Below are 12548 nucleotides of genomic sequence, written 5' to 3' on the forward strand. Positions count from 1 at the left end.
TAAGATTTCTGACCTCAGCACACCCTCACTTTACGGCCAATATAACAGTGCTTGTATGTAGGTCATGCAGTTAGCTATAACTATTTGAACATAGTGACTGAAAAAAAAAAAACAGAATGAAAAAATTATTAGAGACAGTTCAAAAGCACAGAATTTGTCAAGTTACCTCAGCTTTCCTGTATTGCTTTTAGGGTTCCTGCGGAAGGACTGGTTTGGTCCAGAGCGAGTGGACATGGAACGAGGAGAGGCTCTTGAAAAGGTAGATGGCGGGGTCTTGGGAATCTTCTTTCCCAGGTGACCAATCCATTTCTTCTGCTCGTCTTGTGTCAGGGCGAGCAGAAGCATGTCCCGGGCAGAGGTCACATCGTAGTTTACTGTAGGGGACGGGGAAAGGTGACGTGAAGGAGAAACGTCAAAGCACAAACATCAAAGTTTTAACAAACAAAACTGACACATTTCAGTGGTTTGGTTTGTCCAATCTATAGTTTAAAACATTTAAAGAACCAGTATGTATTTGTTTCTATTTGTGCTTTAAGAATGGCTCAAATTATTAATTTCCTATCAGGATATATTGAATTATATAAGAGCTTATTGACAATTTGTTGGATTTGTACTTCATGTTTAAGTTAAATTGAATTTCAAAAACATAACACATCGGAAGATAAATGCATAATGCATACATCTTACAATTTAAAACTATTCACAAAGACTCTTAATGAGTTTGGTTTAATCTAGGCAGATTTCTTGCAGCTTTCAACATTGCTTAAATAAGTCTTTGTGAATCTTATCAACACTTATACAGCCATGTCTACTTTATGGCTTCAACATCAACTGGACAAGTACCTTAAACATTAATATTCAATGACAACTCATTAGCTATAACTATAAAGTAACTATATGTATAATATATAAAAGCTATTAAGAGTAAAACTGTGTTTATCACAACTTAAGACCAACACGAACCAGAGTGCTGGCTGTTTACCTTTGCAAGGAGCAATAACATCCTCCTTTTTGTCGAGATGGTCCTTGTGGCACTTGACGTGGCAGCGGCGACACTCCAGGGCCGGAGGCGGCTTGAAGACGTGCCACAGAGGCTTGGAGCAGGCCTCACAGTTTGAAGGGAAGTGATATAGCGTAGGGATGAACTCGTGACCTTTGTGTGGGAGGCAGTTGGTCTTGTCGCCTTGAGGGACCGTCTCCATTTCCGCGTCCTTCCTGCACTCCCCCTCGTTGGCATACAGAATCTGCAAACAAGAGAAAAAGGAGCGTCTCGTCAGAAACCCTGACTTTAAATATGCCTTTCTGAGGCCGAGTGGAATGTAAATCGGACATCAGATGTAGTAGCGGAAGAGACATGACAGAGAGACGACTCCAGGACAGGAAAGAGCCTCGTACCTGGAATATCCTTGGAATCTCTTCTGTCTCAGCCCGGTACACGTCTCCTTGAGTGACTGGTCTCACATGAAATAGTTTACTGCACAAGAAGACACAGAATTAGCAATTACACATCAGTAAATCTGTCAGAACTTCTGACCTGTAAGCACAAGCCGTGCAACATTACCTCTGTTTTGTAGAAGTACGCATGTGACAAGGACAGGAACAAAGAATACTTACTCTATATCTAGTACCATTGAAGGGTTGGACTGCTCCTTATCCTGCTCGTCATTGTAGAACAGAATCTTCTTACTGCTCACCACCACATACTGCAAATGTTAAAACACATTAAAATAAAGGCTGACATTGTCCAAGGCGATAGCAACATAACATAACACATGAACTGTCAAATCAGCACAATATACCTGTTTCTTCCATCCGTATCTTTTGATATTAGCACGATTAGGAATGGACAGCCAACCCTCCAATCTGGATTCTGAAAAGCAGCCCAGATGTAGAAAAAGTTATAAATCAATGCGATGTGCTTAAAAAACACTGGCCATGCAGTGATTCAATCCAAACTCAACTGGGGGGGGGAAAAGTAGACAAAAGTAATTGTTGCATAACACCAGGCGAATCCCTGATGGAGTTCTGCCAGCGTTAAGGTAACGGCACTGGAGTAGGTGACAAGAGAGGAATTTAGATGCTGCTACTACACACTCCCCATGCTGGAGGAAAATATTAGAGAATATTAGACATAGATCCAACTTCTTGCAGCATGTTAACAGAGCATGGAAAATCTTATCATTCATAATCATGTTAAAAGTGTTATAATAATAGTTTTGCAGCAGGAATTTGTGCTAATTATCTTCAGATAAGCTTGATCACTCACTCCTTCAATAGAAACAACCAGATTATTTGGTGTTAAATTATAATTCCAAATGCATGCAGCTGGAACAACACAAGCTAAACAGGAGCAGTGAACTAACAGGGGCTTGTCTGCTAAATGTGACGCTGTGAGGGAGGTCTCCAAAACGAGCAGCACTTCTGGGTGAACATGCTGACAGATATAAAAAAACAACAAGAGTGTTAAGTGTTTGAAGCACACAGTGCCGTGAATTCAAAAAGAAAAAAACACTTTCATTTTCAAGACACGTTTTGAAAGGCGCTGAGAGTGATGTGCTTTAAACCTCACACAGGGTGGAGTCAGCAACCGCTCATCTACTGTGGTTACTTCACCGTTAGGGCTGACGTTGTCATGGCACGACGCAAATTCACTGCCAGCATTTGTCATTTAACATCCTGTTAATGTTAGTGGATAAATTTGGTTGATCAGAATGCTTCGACAGCTTATGGATATCATTTACGAGGCACTCTGTAAGACTTCTTTCAAAAGTGTTTCATGAATTCCCCCCATCAGAGATGCTTCTATCACCTCTGGCAAAAAAGAGTACTAAGGAAAGTCAGGGGCAAAAAAAGGACAAACACACGACAGCTGCAGCACAGGCCAGGCAAACGGAGCTCGTCCACTCAGTTACTCACAGAGGGAAAGGAATAGAAGTTACAAAGATAAGAAGAGCAAGGAGAACCAACTGGACATGAGGGGAATAAAGAGAGAATTGTTTAACCACAGACACCAGCAAAACATGAAAATAGACCTAGAACAAGGTACCTTCATATTCAGTTAGATTTTGTTTCAGGAAAAGATGGAATTACCAAACATGGGTTTTGTGCATATGGCAGTAAGTAGATCAGCTGGGCTTGAATAAATCTATGATCATCTCAGCTTTCTACACGTGAAAATCTACTAAATTTAAAGCCCAAAGCATTTTCTGAGGGTAAGAATGTCTTTAACTCACTCAAAGTTTAAATGAAACACACAAAGAGAGGGACAACAGGTTTTACATGAAGGAACATTTAAGAGCCAAAAGTACCAAAAGGAAGAATCTTAAAGATGTATTTGTCTTTGATTTATTCATATTAATCTTTTATCCTGTCTGCATATAGTACTACCTGCATTGACCAAGACTCAATACATCAAGATCTAACAAAAGAAAACTTTACCAGACTATATAACTGGCATATGAAGTATGTTATTTTAAAAACACAAGCGGAGGAAGATGAAAATAACAATTTCTTAACTCTATAGTCATCAAAAATGAATATTAAATATTTCTACATTAAGGGGAATCCTGTCTTTGGTGTTAATACCAGAAGCAGTTCGCGTCAACTGTGACCTTACCTGCGATGTTGCTGTCCGTCTCGTCTGTCTGCAAACTGGTGACACTTGAATTATCCATGCGCAGTTGCAGGTCGTTCAGTTTCTCCCTAAGCTGCTCGATATCGCTCTCCTTGCTGTCCAACTGCATCTGGAGCTCGTTGCGATACGTACATTCTTCTACAAGTTGCTGTTGGTGCGAGATGAAGATATTTTGGTTGTAAACAAGGTAAAAAGCACCGACAGGAGCCACCAGCAACCTGAGATGTTAACTTACCCCCTGCATCTCGCTCAACTCCTTCTGATACTTGATGGCCATGTGGTTGAACTTCTCCTTCTCCTGGTTAAGCTCCAGCTGAAGTTTGCGGTGCTCTTTCTCCTTCTTCCGCAGGTCGGCAGTACTGCCCTTTTTCTTGTGGTCCAGCTTCATGTCCTTGCGATTCATGATCTCTGCCAGCTTGTTTACCGCCTGATGGATTCAAGTAGATATATCAGCCACCATTCTCCACTTGCGTTACCAGTGTTCACCATCTGAATTGAAACGGTTCATCTTTACCTGAGTCTTCAGTGTGCGCTCTGTGGTGAGGACCTTGTCATAGTTGGCCTTGATTGTATTTGTAATCTCCTCCTTCTGGGCTTCATACTCTGTGAAGGAAAAGGGAGTCAGCTAAGTACAATATGGCAGGGAGACGTAAAAGGTAATCACGGGGATCCCACTACTTCTTTAACATCAAATTCCAGTACTTGTCAGGGAATATCTCTGAACAATTCCCTCTAATTCAAGAAGCAAACATCATGAAAATTCAGACCGTGGCGTTTAACCACTAAGTAAAAAAGTAAAAAATTGAATTTTTAATTGTAGAATCATGCATTTTCTGTGTGTGTTCTGTGTATCAAAGGGAAAGTACCTTCTTCCTGAGTACTAAGCTTCTCATTCAAATCAGTCTTCTCTTTGCTGAGGTGCTCCACATCTTTGGTCAGAGTTTTATTGGATTCCTCAAGCTGCGCAGAAACATGAAAGTAGAAACAAAAAATGTATTAATATTTCATCTGACCTCAAAAGAACAAAATACTGTTGTCATGGTGGAGGGGGACGATAAACTACTTCAGGTTTTGCTCACCCGTGTTATGGTACCCTCCCTTTCCACAATCTCCTGTTTATGTCTGGTCATCGCCTTCTTGTTCTCCTGACTGAGCTCAAAGTACTGTTCCTCCTGAAGGGCCCGGGCAAGCTGCTCTGACTCGGCCTTGGTCACTGTCAGATCCAGCTGGGCAGACAGGGAGTCCCTTTGTCCAAGATAAAAGAGATTTATATTGTTATATAAAACAGGACATATTAGACATGAACAAAACATGACATTAACACATTAGCTGGTCAATAATCAATACTGGGATACGAGCATAAGGAGAATTCAGTTTCTTACCTTTCACCACACAAATCCTGCACCTTTTTGTGAGCTTCTTGTACCTGCCGGTTCCTTTCATCAATCTCCTCTTTGAGTTCCTTGACCTGAGTTTTGTAAAGCGTCTGAAAGAGGACAGAGATGAATAAGACCATGGATTTCACACTGAATAAGTGTAGGTTTCATAACTGAAAAGGGCAGATGTGGGGTTTTATACTCACAGAAAAATACTGTTCGGCCTCCAGTTGGTCCTGAAGTTCCCTCATCTGTCCCTCGTTGCCTCTGTATTGTCTGTATCGACAAAAACATGAGGTGCATAATTTCCATTTCTTCATTAAATCCATGTTTCTGGATGTTACACACTCATAAGTCGGACCACTTCCAAAACAAGACTCTTATCTGGGCAAACAGAGCTGGCTTCTAAGTCAGCCTCTGTAGTAAATGCAACAAGCAGCACAACAAGCAGCACTGGCTGCTGTGCTCGCCAGGGGATTAGCCACAGAGTGGACTCAAAAACCTTAATCCTGCGGTGTAAACGCAGTCACAGACGAGCTTTGGCATAGTCACCCCCTAAGCTGGAATAATAGCACTTATTTGAAAATAACACGCAATTGTAGGGCAATTTACACCTTGACTTCCAAAGAGCATTACCGGGCAGTGCAACGATAACAAAACGTAATAATTCCTGGCTGCAGATACTGTTAGTTTGTTTGAGAGTAAAAATAAGAAGCACAACTGCCTCAAATGTTCCTATTTTCCAAGAAAACATGCCTATTTTTTGCTTCATTGAACGCACATTAGACAATGTCTTGAGTGATGTAAGAAGTGGATGGCCAATAAATATGCAGTATTTAATGGGAAAATAAGATATAATTCAATCTAACTAGAATTTGTTTTATCTATTTAATGCATAAAGATCACTCACTTGGTCAGCTGTGCCAGCTGGAACTCCAGCGAGCGTTTACTCTCTAGGGCTGTGTTGATCTCCTGTTTGAGCTGCTTCTCTGAACACCTAAGGCGATCCACCTCTTGCGTGCGGCTCTTCAAGTCGTTCTGAGCTAGGACACGTTTGCTCGACTCCTGCTCTACCTGTATCCGCAGATTCTTCACCTGGAGAAACACGACAAAACAGAGGTAAGATATCACATGCAAACAAAAGCTGCACACATCACACATCTTTATTTATTTAGCTGAATATTAAAAAAGGACTGATAGGGTGAGAAGGAGTACTCACATCATCTTCCAGCCTTTCCTTTTGCTTCATCAGCTGCTCCATCTTCTGCACAGACTGCTTAAGGTCAAACTCAAGCATTGAGCACTGCTTCTCCACCTCCACTACCCGGCTCTCAGCTCTCATTCTCGCTCCATTCTCCTCAGACATCTTCACCTGAACAGCTAGAGAAGCAAAATGAAAAACAAAGAGTCAACTCTTTCCTGCTGTCAGCTGAAAGAATATCAGGCAAACTTAACACCTTGTGTGATGATTTCAATGCTCTCTACGCTTGGTAACCCAGAGTTCACACCTAAAAATGCATCTTTCTAATATGCAACACATCTGACACCGAACAATGAAGAACAAGAAAGGGCAAGAACACTATGTGACAATTTCTAACAATTGTCACAATTTCTTTTTTTTCTCTTTGTGTTTTTTTCCACCAAGTGCATATTCCGAGCTCTGTTTCAAAAGAACCTGGTTTAAACATTTTACTAATTCCAGATTTACTGATGAAATCTGTACACAGACAAAGATGAGCCAAGGAGAGGCTGGACTCCTGGATTCCATCGAACATTAAGTGGAAAGTAAAAATTCACCTGGACAGATCATCATTATATTGTCAAAAAGAGTCCAGCATTAATATGCAATGAGGCAGTGTCCTGACATGCTGACTGACTACTTGAATTCCTCGCATCTTTACCACCCCTGGAGGGGAATCTGATGCAAGTGCAGGAAAGAAAAACAAGACAGGAAGAGGCTGATGGTGTGAGGAAGAAGTCGAATAAACTAAAAGGTGGAAAGTAAAATATAAAAGAGAGAGAAGATAAAACAGGATGGTAGAAAGAAAAGAGCACGTTGGAAAAACAGCGAGTAGGGCATGCTCTGACATAGGACTGGCATACCATTCATGGCAGCTGATTTGGCTTCTTCGATAGACTCATATTTGTCAGTGAGCTGAGCTCGCGTCACCCTGTGCTCAGTCTGTTCCTGCTCCAGACGCTGCTGCAAGGTCTTGAGTTTATAGTTCAGGTCGATCTCCAGGTTGTTCTTCTCCTGCAGGGCAGGGTGAGAACCAGGCAAACAACATGAAGCAAACGCAGCACACCACTTTTCATATATATCTTGTTCAAAACACACAAGAGTAATTCTTATTATTCTACAGGGTAGAAGCATGTACATAAAATGCATAAATACTAATACTTTTAGTGTAGCACTGTAGTCAAGTATACCTTCTCCAGGTTATTGGTTCTCTCCTGGGCCTGTTTACGTTCTGCCTCCACTTTAGAGAGGCTGAGCTTCAAGTTTTTGTTATCCTCTTGCATTCCTGCCATCCTCGCTGTGAATGAAAGATAAAGACAAACAATCAGAATTATGGTCTTCATTGAATGAAAATCTATTTTTCTTAACCAGCTATTCAGATGTTTCAATTCGATACTTCTTTGACATACTGTTTGATAAAAGAAAATTACTCCAGTATCCTTAGATCTCTTCTATATTATAGGACTTTCAAATTCTTGTTTCCCATTAGAAGATGAATGGCCGACAGATAAATCAGAGATGGGTTTGGCTGCGGTGGGTGTTGTCAGTGCTTGTCTGACAAGCCTTGGAGATTGAAATCTGGTTTATTTTCAATATACGGAATTTGTGCAGCTTTCTCAAATGTCTGAATGAGGGTGAGGTTATTAGTCTTAAAGAGGGATTTGGAACAAGACTGAAATGGTTTAAAATATGACATTTTTTCCTGAAGGTTGATACATCTTTTCTTTCCTTGAGTCTGGGTTTTACACTTTCCCATGCAGCATTTTAAAGTAAACTTTTCACTCTGTTGTGATCAACATTAAATCAAATTTTGCAATATAAACTCTACAACTGTTAGCAAGCCGTCATGGTTTTTAGCCAATGTTTTTGACATGTTGGGATCACATATGTCAGTGTCATCCTTTGTGTGTCAATATGTCACCTTGCAGCTCCCTGATCTCCTCAGACCCCTGGCTGTAGTTCCTCCTCTCAGAGTCCAGCGTGCTCTGAAGAAGCAGAAGCTCTTTCTCCAGCTGCGCCTTCTCTCCGTCTGCTGCACGGCTCCTCTCCTGCAGATCACGGTTCAAACTCTCCAGCTGGCTCATCGACTTTGCCACCTCAGTGTGGCTTTTCCTCAGCCGCGCCGCCGTGTCCGACTCCACACGCAGCAGGTCGTTGGCCCCCTCCAGCTGCCAATCAAAAACAAAGAGTCAGAGGAAATACAGTTTTGTGCTTCACTACTCCAGGATATGCTTGTGCGTGTGCGTGTACTGTACCTGATTCTGCAACTGGACGATCTTGTCATTCGAGGCCTGCGAGTTCTGGCTGATCTTCCTCATATCTTCAAGCTGCTCCTTCAAAGTTGACACTATTAAAAAACACACAGGAAATGAATAAGACAGAGAAAGCCACAAATTCCTGATATCATGTGCACAGTATATCAAGTCTTCAATTCTAACAGCTTATAGTCTGTTATTCCACTTAGTGCCACCTTCTGTAGCAAGTCAATGGGAAATCTAATCACATCAGGATACCCAGTAATCCATGTGGGGCAAATGTCTTGGCCACATCAAATGGTGGATGACCATGTAAAACAAACTATGTTCAAACATGGACTGAACCACCGCTTCACTCTGCAATTACACTTTAATTGCAAAGTGTCTGAATCATACATGAGCGGCACCTCATTATCTTTACCCTCATTCTCCAAATTGCGTCTCTTCTCTGCGTCCTGGTCAGCTTTTCTTTGGTACTCTGTGAATCTGTGCTGCAGCATGATCTTGTCCTTCTCCAGCAGAGAAATGCTGGTCTCTGAACTCTTCCTCTGGTTTGCCTGTGGTGAAGAACGACAGAGCAGTTGTCAGAACAAACCACTTCTAAATCCAGCCTCTGATTCGTAACGTATTCAACTTAATTTCATTACTAAAACGTAAAAACTGGAGCCTCTGTGTGTTTCTTAATATGTATATAACTGTAAAGCAGCCAACATCATGAAATTATAATCTAGCCATAAAAAAGAGAAATGGTGTCAAATTAACCTCTTCATCCAGTTCTTTCATGATCTTGTCGATCTTGGTGTTCGATGACCTAGGAAGAGCAGAGTTAGAGACAAACATTTAAATAAATGTAATGTCTCTTCACACACACACACACACCACAGACTGTAGAGGTTACATGGAAATGAAATAATGTACATAGCTGCGTGCAGAGGTCTGGTTTTAACTTGTGTCTGAGTCCAAGAATATGCATCAAATTTCCTGTTTGTTTATGTAATCAGCAGCGGTTTTTTGTGTATGAATAAATAACGCGTTTCATACCTGCACTTCTGCTCCAACTCATCCTTCAGCTGCATCTCACTGTGGAGCTGCTCCTCCAGATGGTAGATTCGTTTCTGCAGGTTTTCCAGCTAAACAGAAACATGTCATTTGAATGCATGAGATGAGATGGAAAATTGGCAGATTTTCTGTATCTTGAGATTTTTTTCCCAAAAAAAATTGTGGTCTTCTACTCACATGAGCCTTGTCTTCCTTTGTGGAGCTGCTACGCTTATCACCGGTCTTTGTGGCGGTGCCGCGCAAAAGGCTGAAAGAATAACACTTTTAATGGGCATCAAACTAAAAACCTTTGTCAAAGTAAAAACCTCAAACTGACACTATTTCTACAATAAGTTAAAAAGTATAAGTATCGTAATCATGAACACAGAGTGCAGTGTGGCAGACTTACTGCTGATTGCTGTAGTAGGTGAAGCCTACAAAGGGGAGCTGGTTGCCCACAAAGGCCTTTGGTATTGGAAAGGTCTCCTCCTCTCCTCTATCCTCCTCAATGTCATCAAAGTTACTGGTGTCAACGTCACTGCTCAGTTCAGGCACCACTGGAGCAGCCGCTGCACGTGGCAAAAGGAAATGGTAGATTCATGATGATGCAGGAAAAAAGGGCCATCACATTTCATCATGTTACTATGTGGTGAAGACGCAGTCCATAATTCAAAGGGCTCAAATTAGTGAAAACAGCAGTAGAATGAGACTTTAATATAAATCAGATCAATTAACTATCAAAATGTATCATTCTCAACCTTTTAAAAATCATAGATTTAAACTTATATGATCATATTAGGCCATTAAATGCTTTGGTTTTCTTATTTTTCTCTCACACCAACACACATCTTCTTTTTGTTATCTGTGCTATATTTTAAGGTTCATACCTGGGAGAAATAAAAGACAGAATCCAGGGAGTTATTCTGGATCACAGATTTCTTTTGAAACTCTCTTTAAAACAAAGCAAGGCAGCCAGCTCGCAGAGCTGATCAGCCAGTGGAACAACAGGAGGAGGGCGAACACCAAAGTGCTGACTTCAGCCTAGTAGAGTATTAAATATAAAGCCACTAAAGGACGGACTCCTGCTACTGGATTTAGCCCTACATTTCTAATCGCTCTCTCTGCTCCAGTGTCAATCCCAGCGCATTAACATTTGCATTGAGCTACTTCCCCTCTTGTTGGCCCCAAAAATGCTGCACTGCCAGGAATCACTTTTAGTCTTGGATAGGATGCTGAATGAATGGCTCGTCTACAAGAATTTCCTGCAACTGTCTGCAGTAGGTCAAATGGAAAACATGGTCGCTGGCTACACAGTTGCAATAACAAAGAGCAGACTGCCAACTGAAAAGGAAGGTGTGAAATTAATCTGTTATCTCAGCAGTGAAAAGGTTCTTACTCTCTCTGATGTTCTCCCATGTCCATTGGTCATTCTTGAAGAAAGGATGCCTCTTGATCTCATCTACACCGTTACGGCCAAGCCGGACTTCCCTAAAGGGGTTAAGAGGACAAATTGAAAAAAGGAGCAGCTTCTATGGTATGAATATTTCTTTCAAGATTCTTTCCACAGACACTCCTCTACACCAGAAAACACTTGACAAGAGAGGGTTTACAGATAAGGACCCTCTTCATGATCCAGTTCTGGTTTTGTAGTTCTCTGACCTGTCAGTCAGGAAAGCGCAGATGAGATTCTTGGCATCGTTGGAGATGTCGCTGACATCAGGGAAGGTCAGGGCATTCTTGTGGTTCATAATTTTGCTGTAGGTCCCGACCAGTGAGTCTGCATAGAAAGGCGTGTCGCCTGTGCACAGCATGAGATAAACAAGAGCCGGTGGTTACTGATGTTTCTACAGGAAATTCAATAAAGCACACACTCTGGAAACGTGTGTGAAAATAATGTTTTGTGTTTCATATTCAAAATAGTTTTTTTTATCATTTATAAAGAGCAAATCTTCATATTGTGGGTAAGATGTATGATTGGTATAATAACTACAGCTTGGGCAATGATTTTAAGGGTTAAAAGATTTCCACTAACGGTATATATGTTTTTTAAAAATTGCCAATGCTTCTTAAGATGTTTTTATCAAACCCTTATGACAAAGAAATGTAATTGAGGCTTGATATTTTACAGTTTAACCATTAACTTTTCTAAAATAACTAAAAAGAAAACAAATACAACCAAATGTATTGTACTTGAATTTGGACAATATGTTTTTTTTCATGACGTAGTAAACTTTTCCGCAAATTGTTCATTCTATAAAATAAGACTTTTCATATCGCTGCATATCATCAAACATCAACAGCGATACTGATATGACTGAGAAAGGCTCATATCAAACGATAATTCAGTGGAGCTCTAATAATAACCTCAAATCATTGAATTTTTCGGGAAATACTTACCAACTAGCATTTCGTACAGGAACACTCCCACCGACCACCAGTCGCACTCTCTGCCGTAATATCCATCTCCTCCTTGGGATTTCAGTACCTCGGGTGAAATGTAGTCTGGAGTTCCCACTGCTGTGTCACATCGTACCATACCATCCTGAGGACAGAGAAGAGATTCAAATCGATCTTTATACAAGTCTCTCAATGTTATCATTCGAAAAGATGAAAAATATGAATGATAAGCAACCTAATCATAATGACTTGAATTGATGTACTTTAAATATATTTCGTCAATGTAACATGAGGGAAACTGATCGTGATACCTTGTTCATTTTCATGCAGGTCCCAAAGTCCGCCAGTTTCAAGTGGCCTGCTTTGTCGAGCAACATGTTATCGGGCTTCACGTCCCTGCAGAGGCAAAAAGAAAGTGATAAACGAATATTAATACATCAAACTCAAGCATATCACAAGAAAACTGAAGTACTATGCAGGTTTGTATGTGTGCAGTTAAGAAGGACTTGAGGGAACCATTAAACGAAAACAGCTCTCCAAATCATGACTGTGTGAAGGTGCTACACTGCAGCGATAGGTCACATGTAATGAGGTATGAAGGGAGTTGG

The 12548-nt window shown here is 40.9% G+C and overlaps 1 protein-coding gene across 4 annotated transcripts in view; it reads right to left on the bottom strand.

Moving 5' to 3' along the window:
- The window catches only part of rock1 (Rho-associated, coiled-coil containing protein kinase 1), a 28451-nt gene that overhangs the window by 2117 nt on the left and 13786 nt on the right, over positions 1–12548 (bottom strand). For 3 of the 4 annotated variants that reach the window (XM_034612577.1, XM_034612576.1, XM_034612575.1), the window contains exons 6-32: positions 12252–12336; positions 11941–12085; positions 11203–11341; positions 10940–11031; positions 9953–10112; positions 9742–9811; positions 9547–9635; positions 9268–9316; positions 8927–9062; positions 8506–8597; positions 8172–8418; positions 7441–7547; positions 7114–7264; positions 6230–6390; positions 5921–6105; positions 5217–5286; positions 5017–5120; positions 4714–4879; positions 4501–4594; positions 4149–4237; positions 3870–4061; positions 3617–3782; positions 1800–1870; positions 1615–1703; positions 1396–1474; positions 983–1244; positions 167–374 (exon numbers count right to left, since the gene is read on the bottom strand). In XM_034612577.1, the coding sequence (XP_034468468.1) occupies positions 167–374; positions 983–1244; positions 1396–1474; positions 1615–1703; positions 1800–1870; positions 3617–3782; positions 3870–4061; positions 4149–4237; positions 4501–4594; positions 4714–4879; positions 5017–5120; positions 5217–5286; positions 5921–6105; positions 6230–6390; positions 7114–7264; positions 7441–7547; positions 8172–8418; positions 8506–8597; positions 8927–9062; positions 9268–9316; positions 9547–9635; positions 9742–9811; positions 9953–10112; positions 10940–11031; positions 11203–11341; positions 11941–12085; positions 12252–12336 (3498 nt within the window). Of the gene's footprint in view, positions 1–166; positions 375–982; positions 1245–1395; positions 1475–1614; positions 1704–1799; positions 1871–2670; positions 2967–3616; positions 3783–3869; positions 4062–4148; positions 4238–4500; positions 4595–4713; positions 4880–5016; positions 5121–5216; positions 5287–5920; positions 6106–6229; positions 6391–7113; positions 7265–7440; positions 7548–8171; positions 8419–8505; positions 8598–8926; positions 9063–9267; positions 9317–9546; positions 9636–9741; positions 9812–9952; positions 10113–10939; positions 11032–11202; positions 11342–11940; positions 12086–12251; positions 12337–12548 lie in introns of those variants that run through there. The other variant, XM_034612578.1, reaches the window with a different exon arrangement.

This window comes from Hippoglossus hippoglossus, chromosome 17 (genome assembly GCF_009819705.1).
Source record: "Hippoglossus hippoglossus isolate fHipHip1 chromosome 17, fHipHip1.pri, whole genome shotgun sequence".
NCBI classification, from domain to species: Eukaryota; Metazoa; Chordata; class Actinopteri; order Pleuronectiformes; family Pleuronectidae; genus Hippoglossus; species Hippoglossus hippoglossus.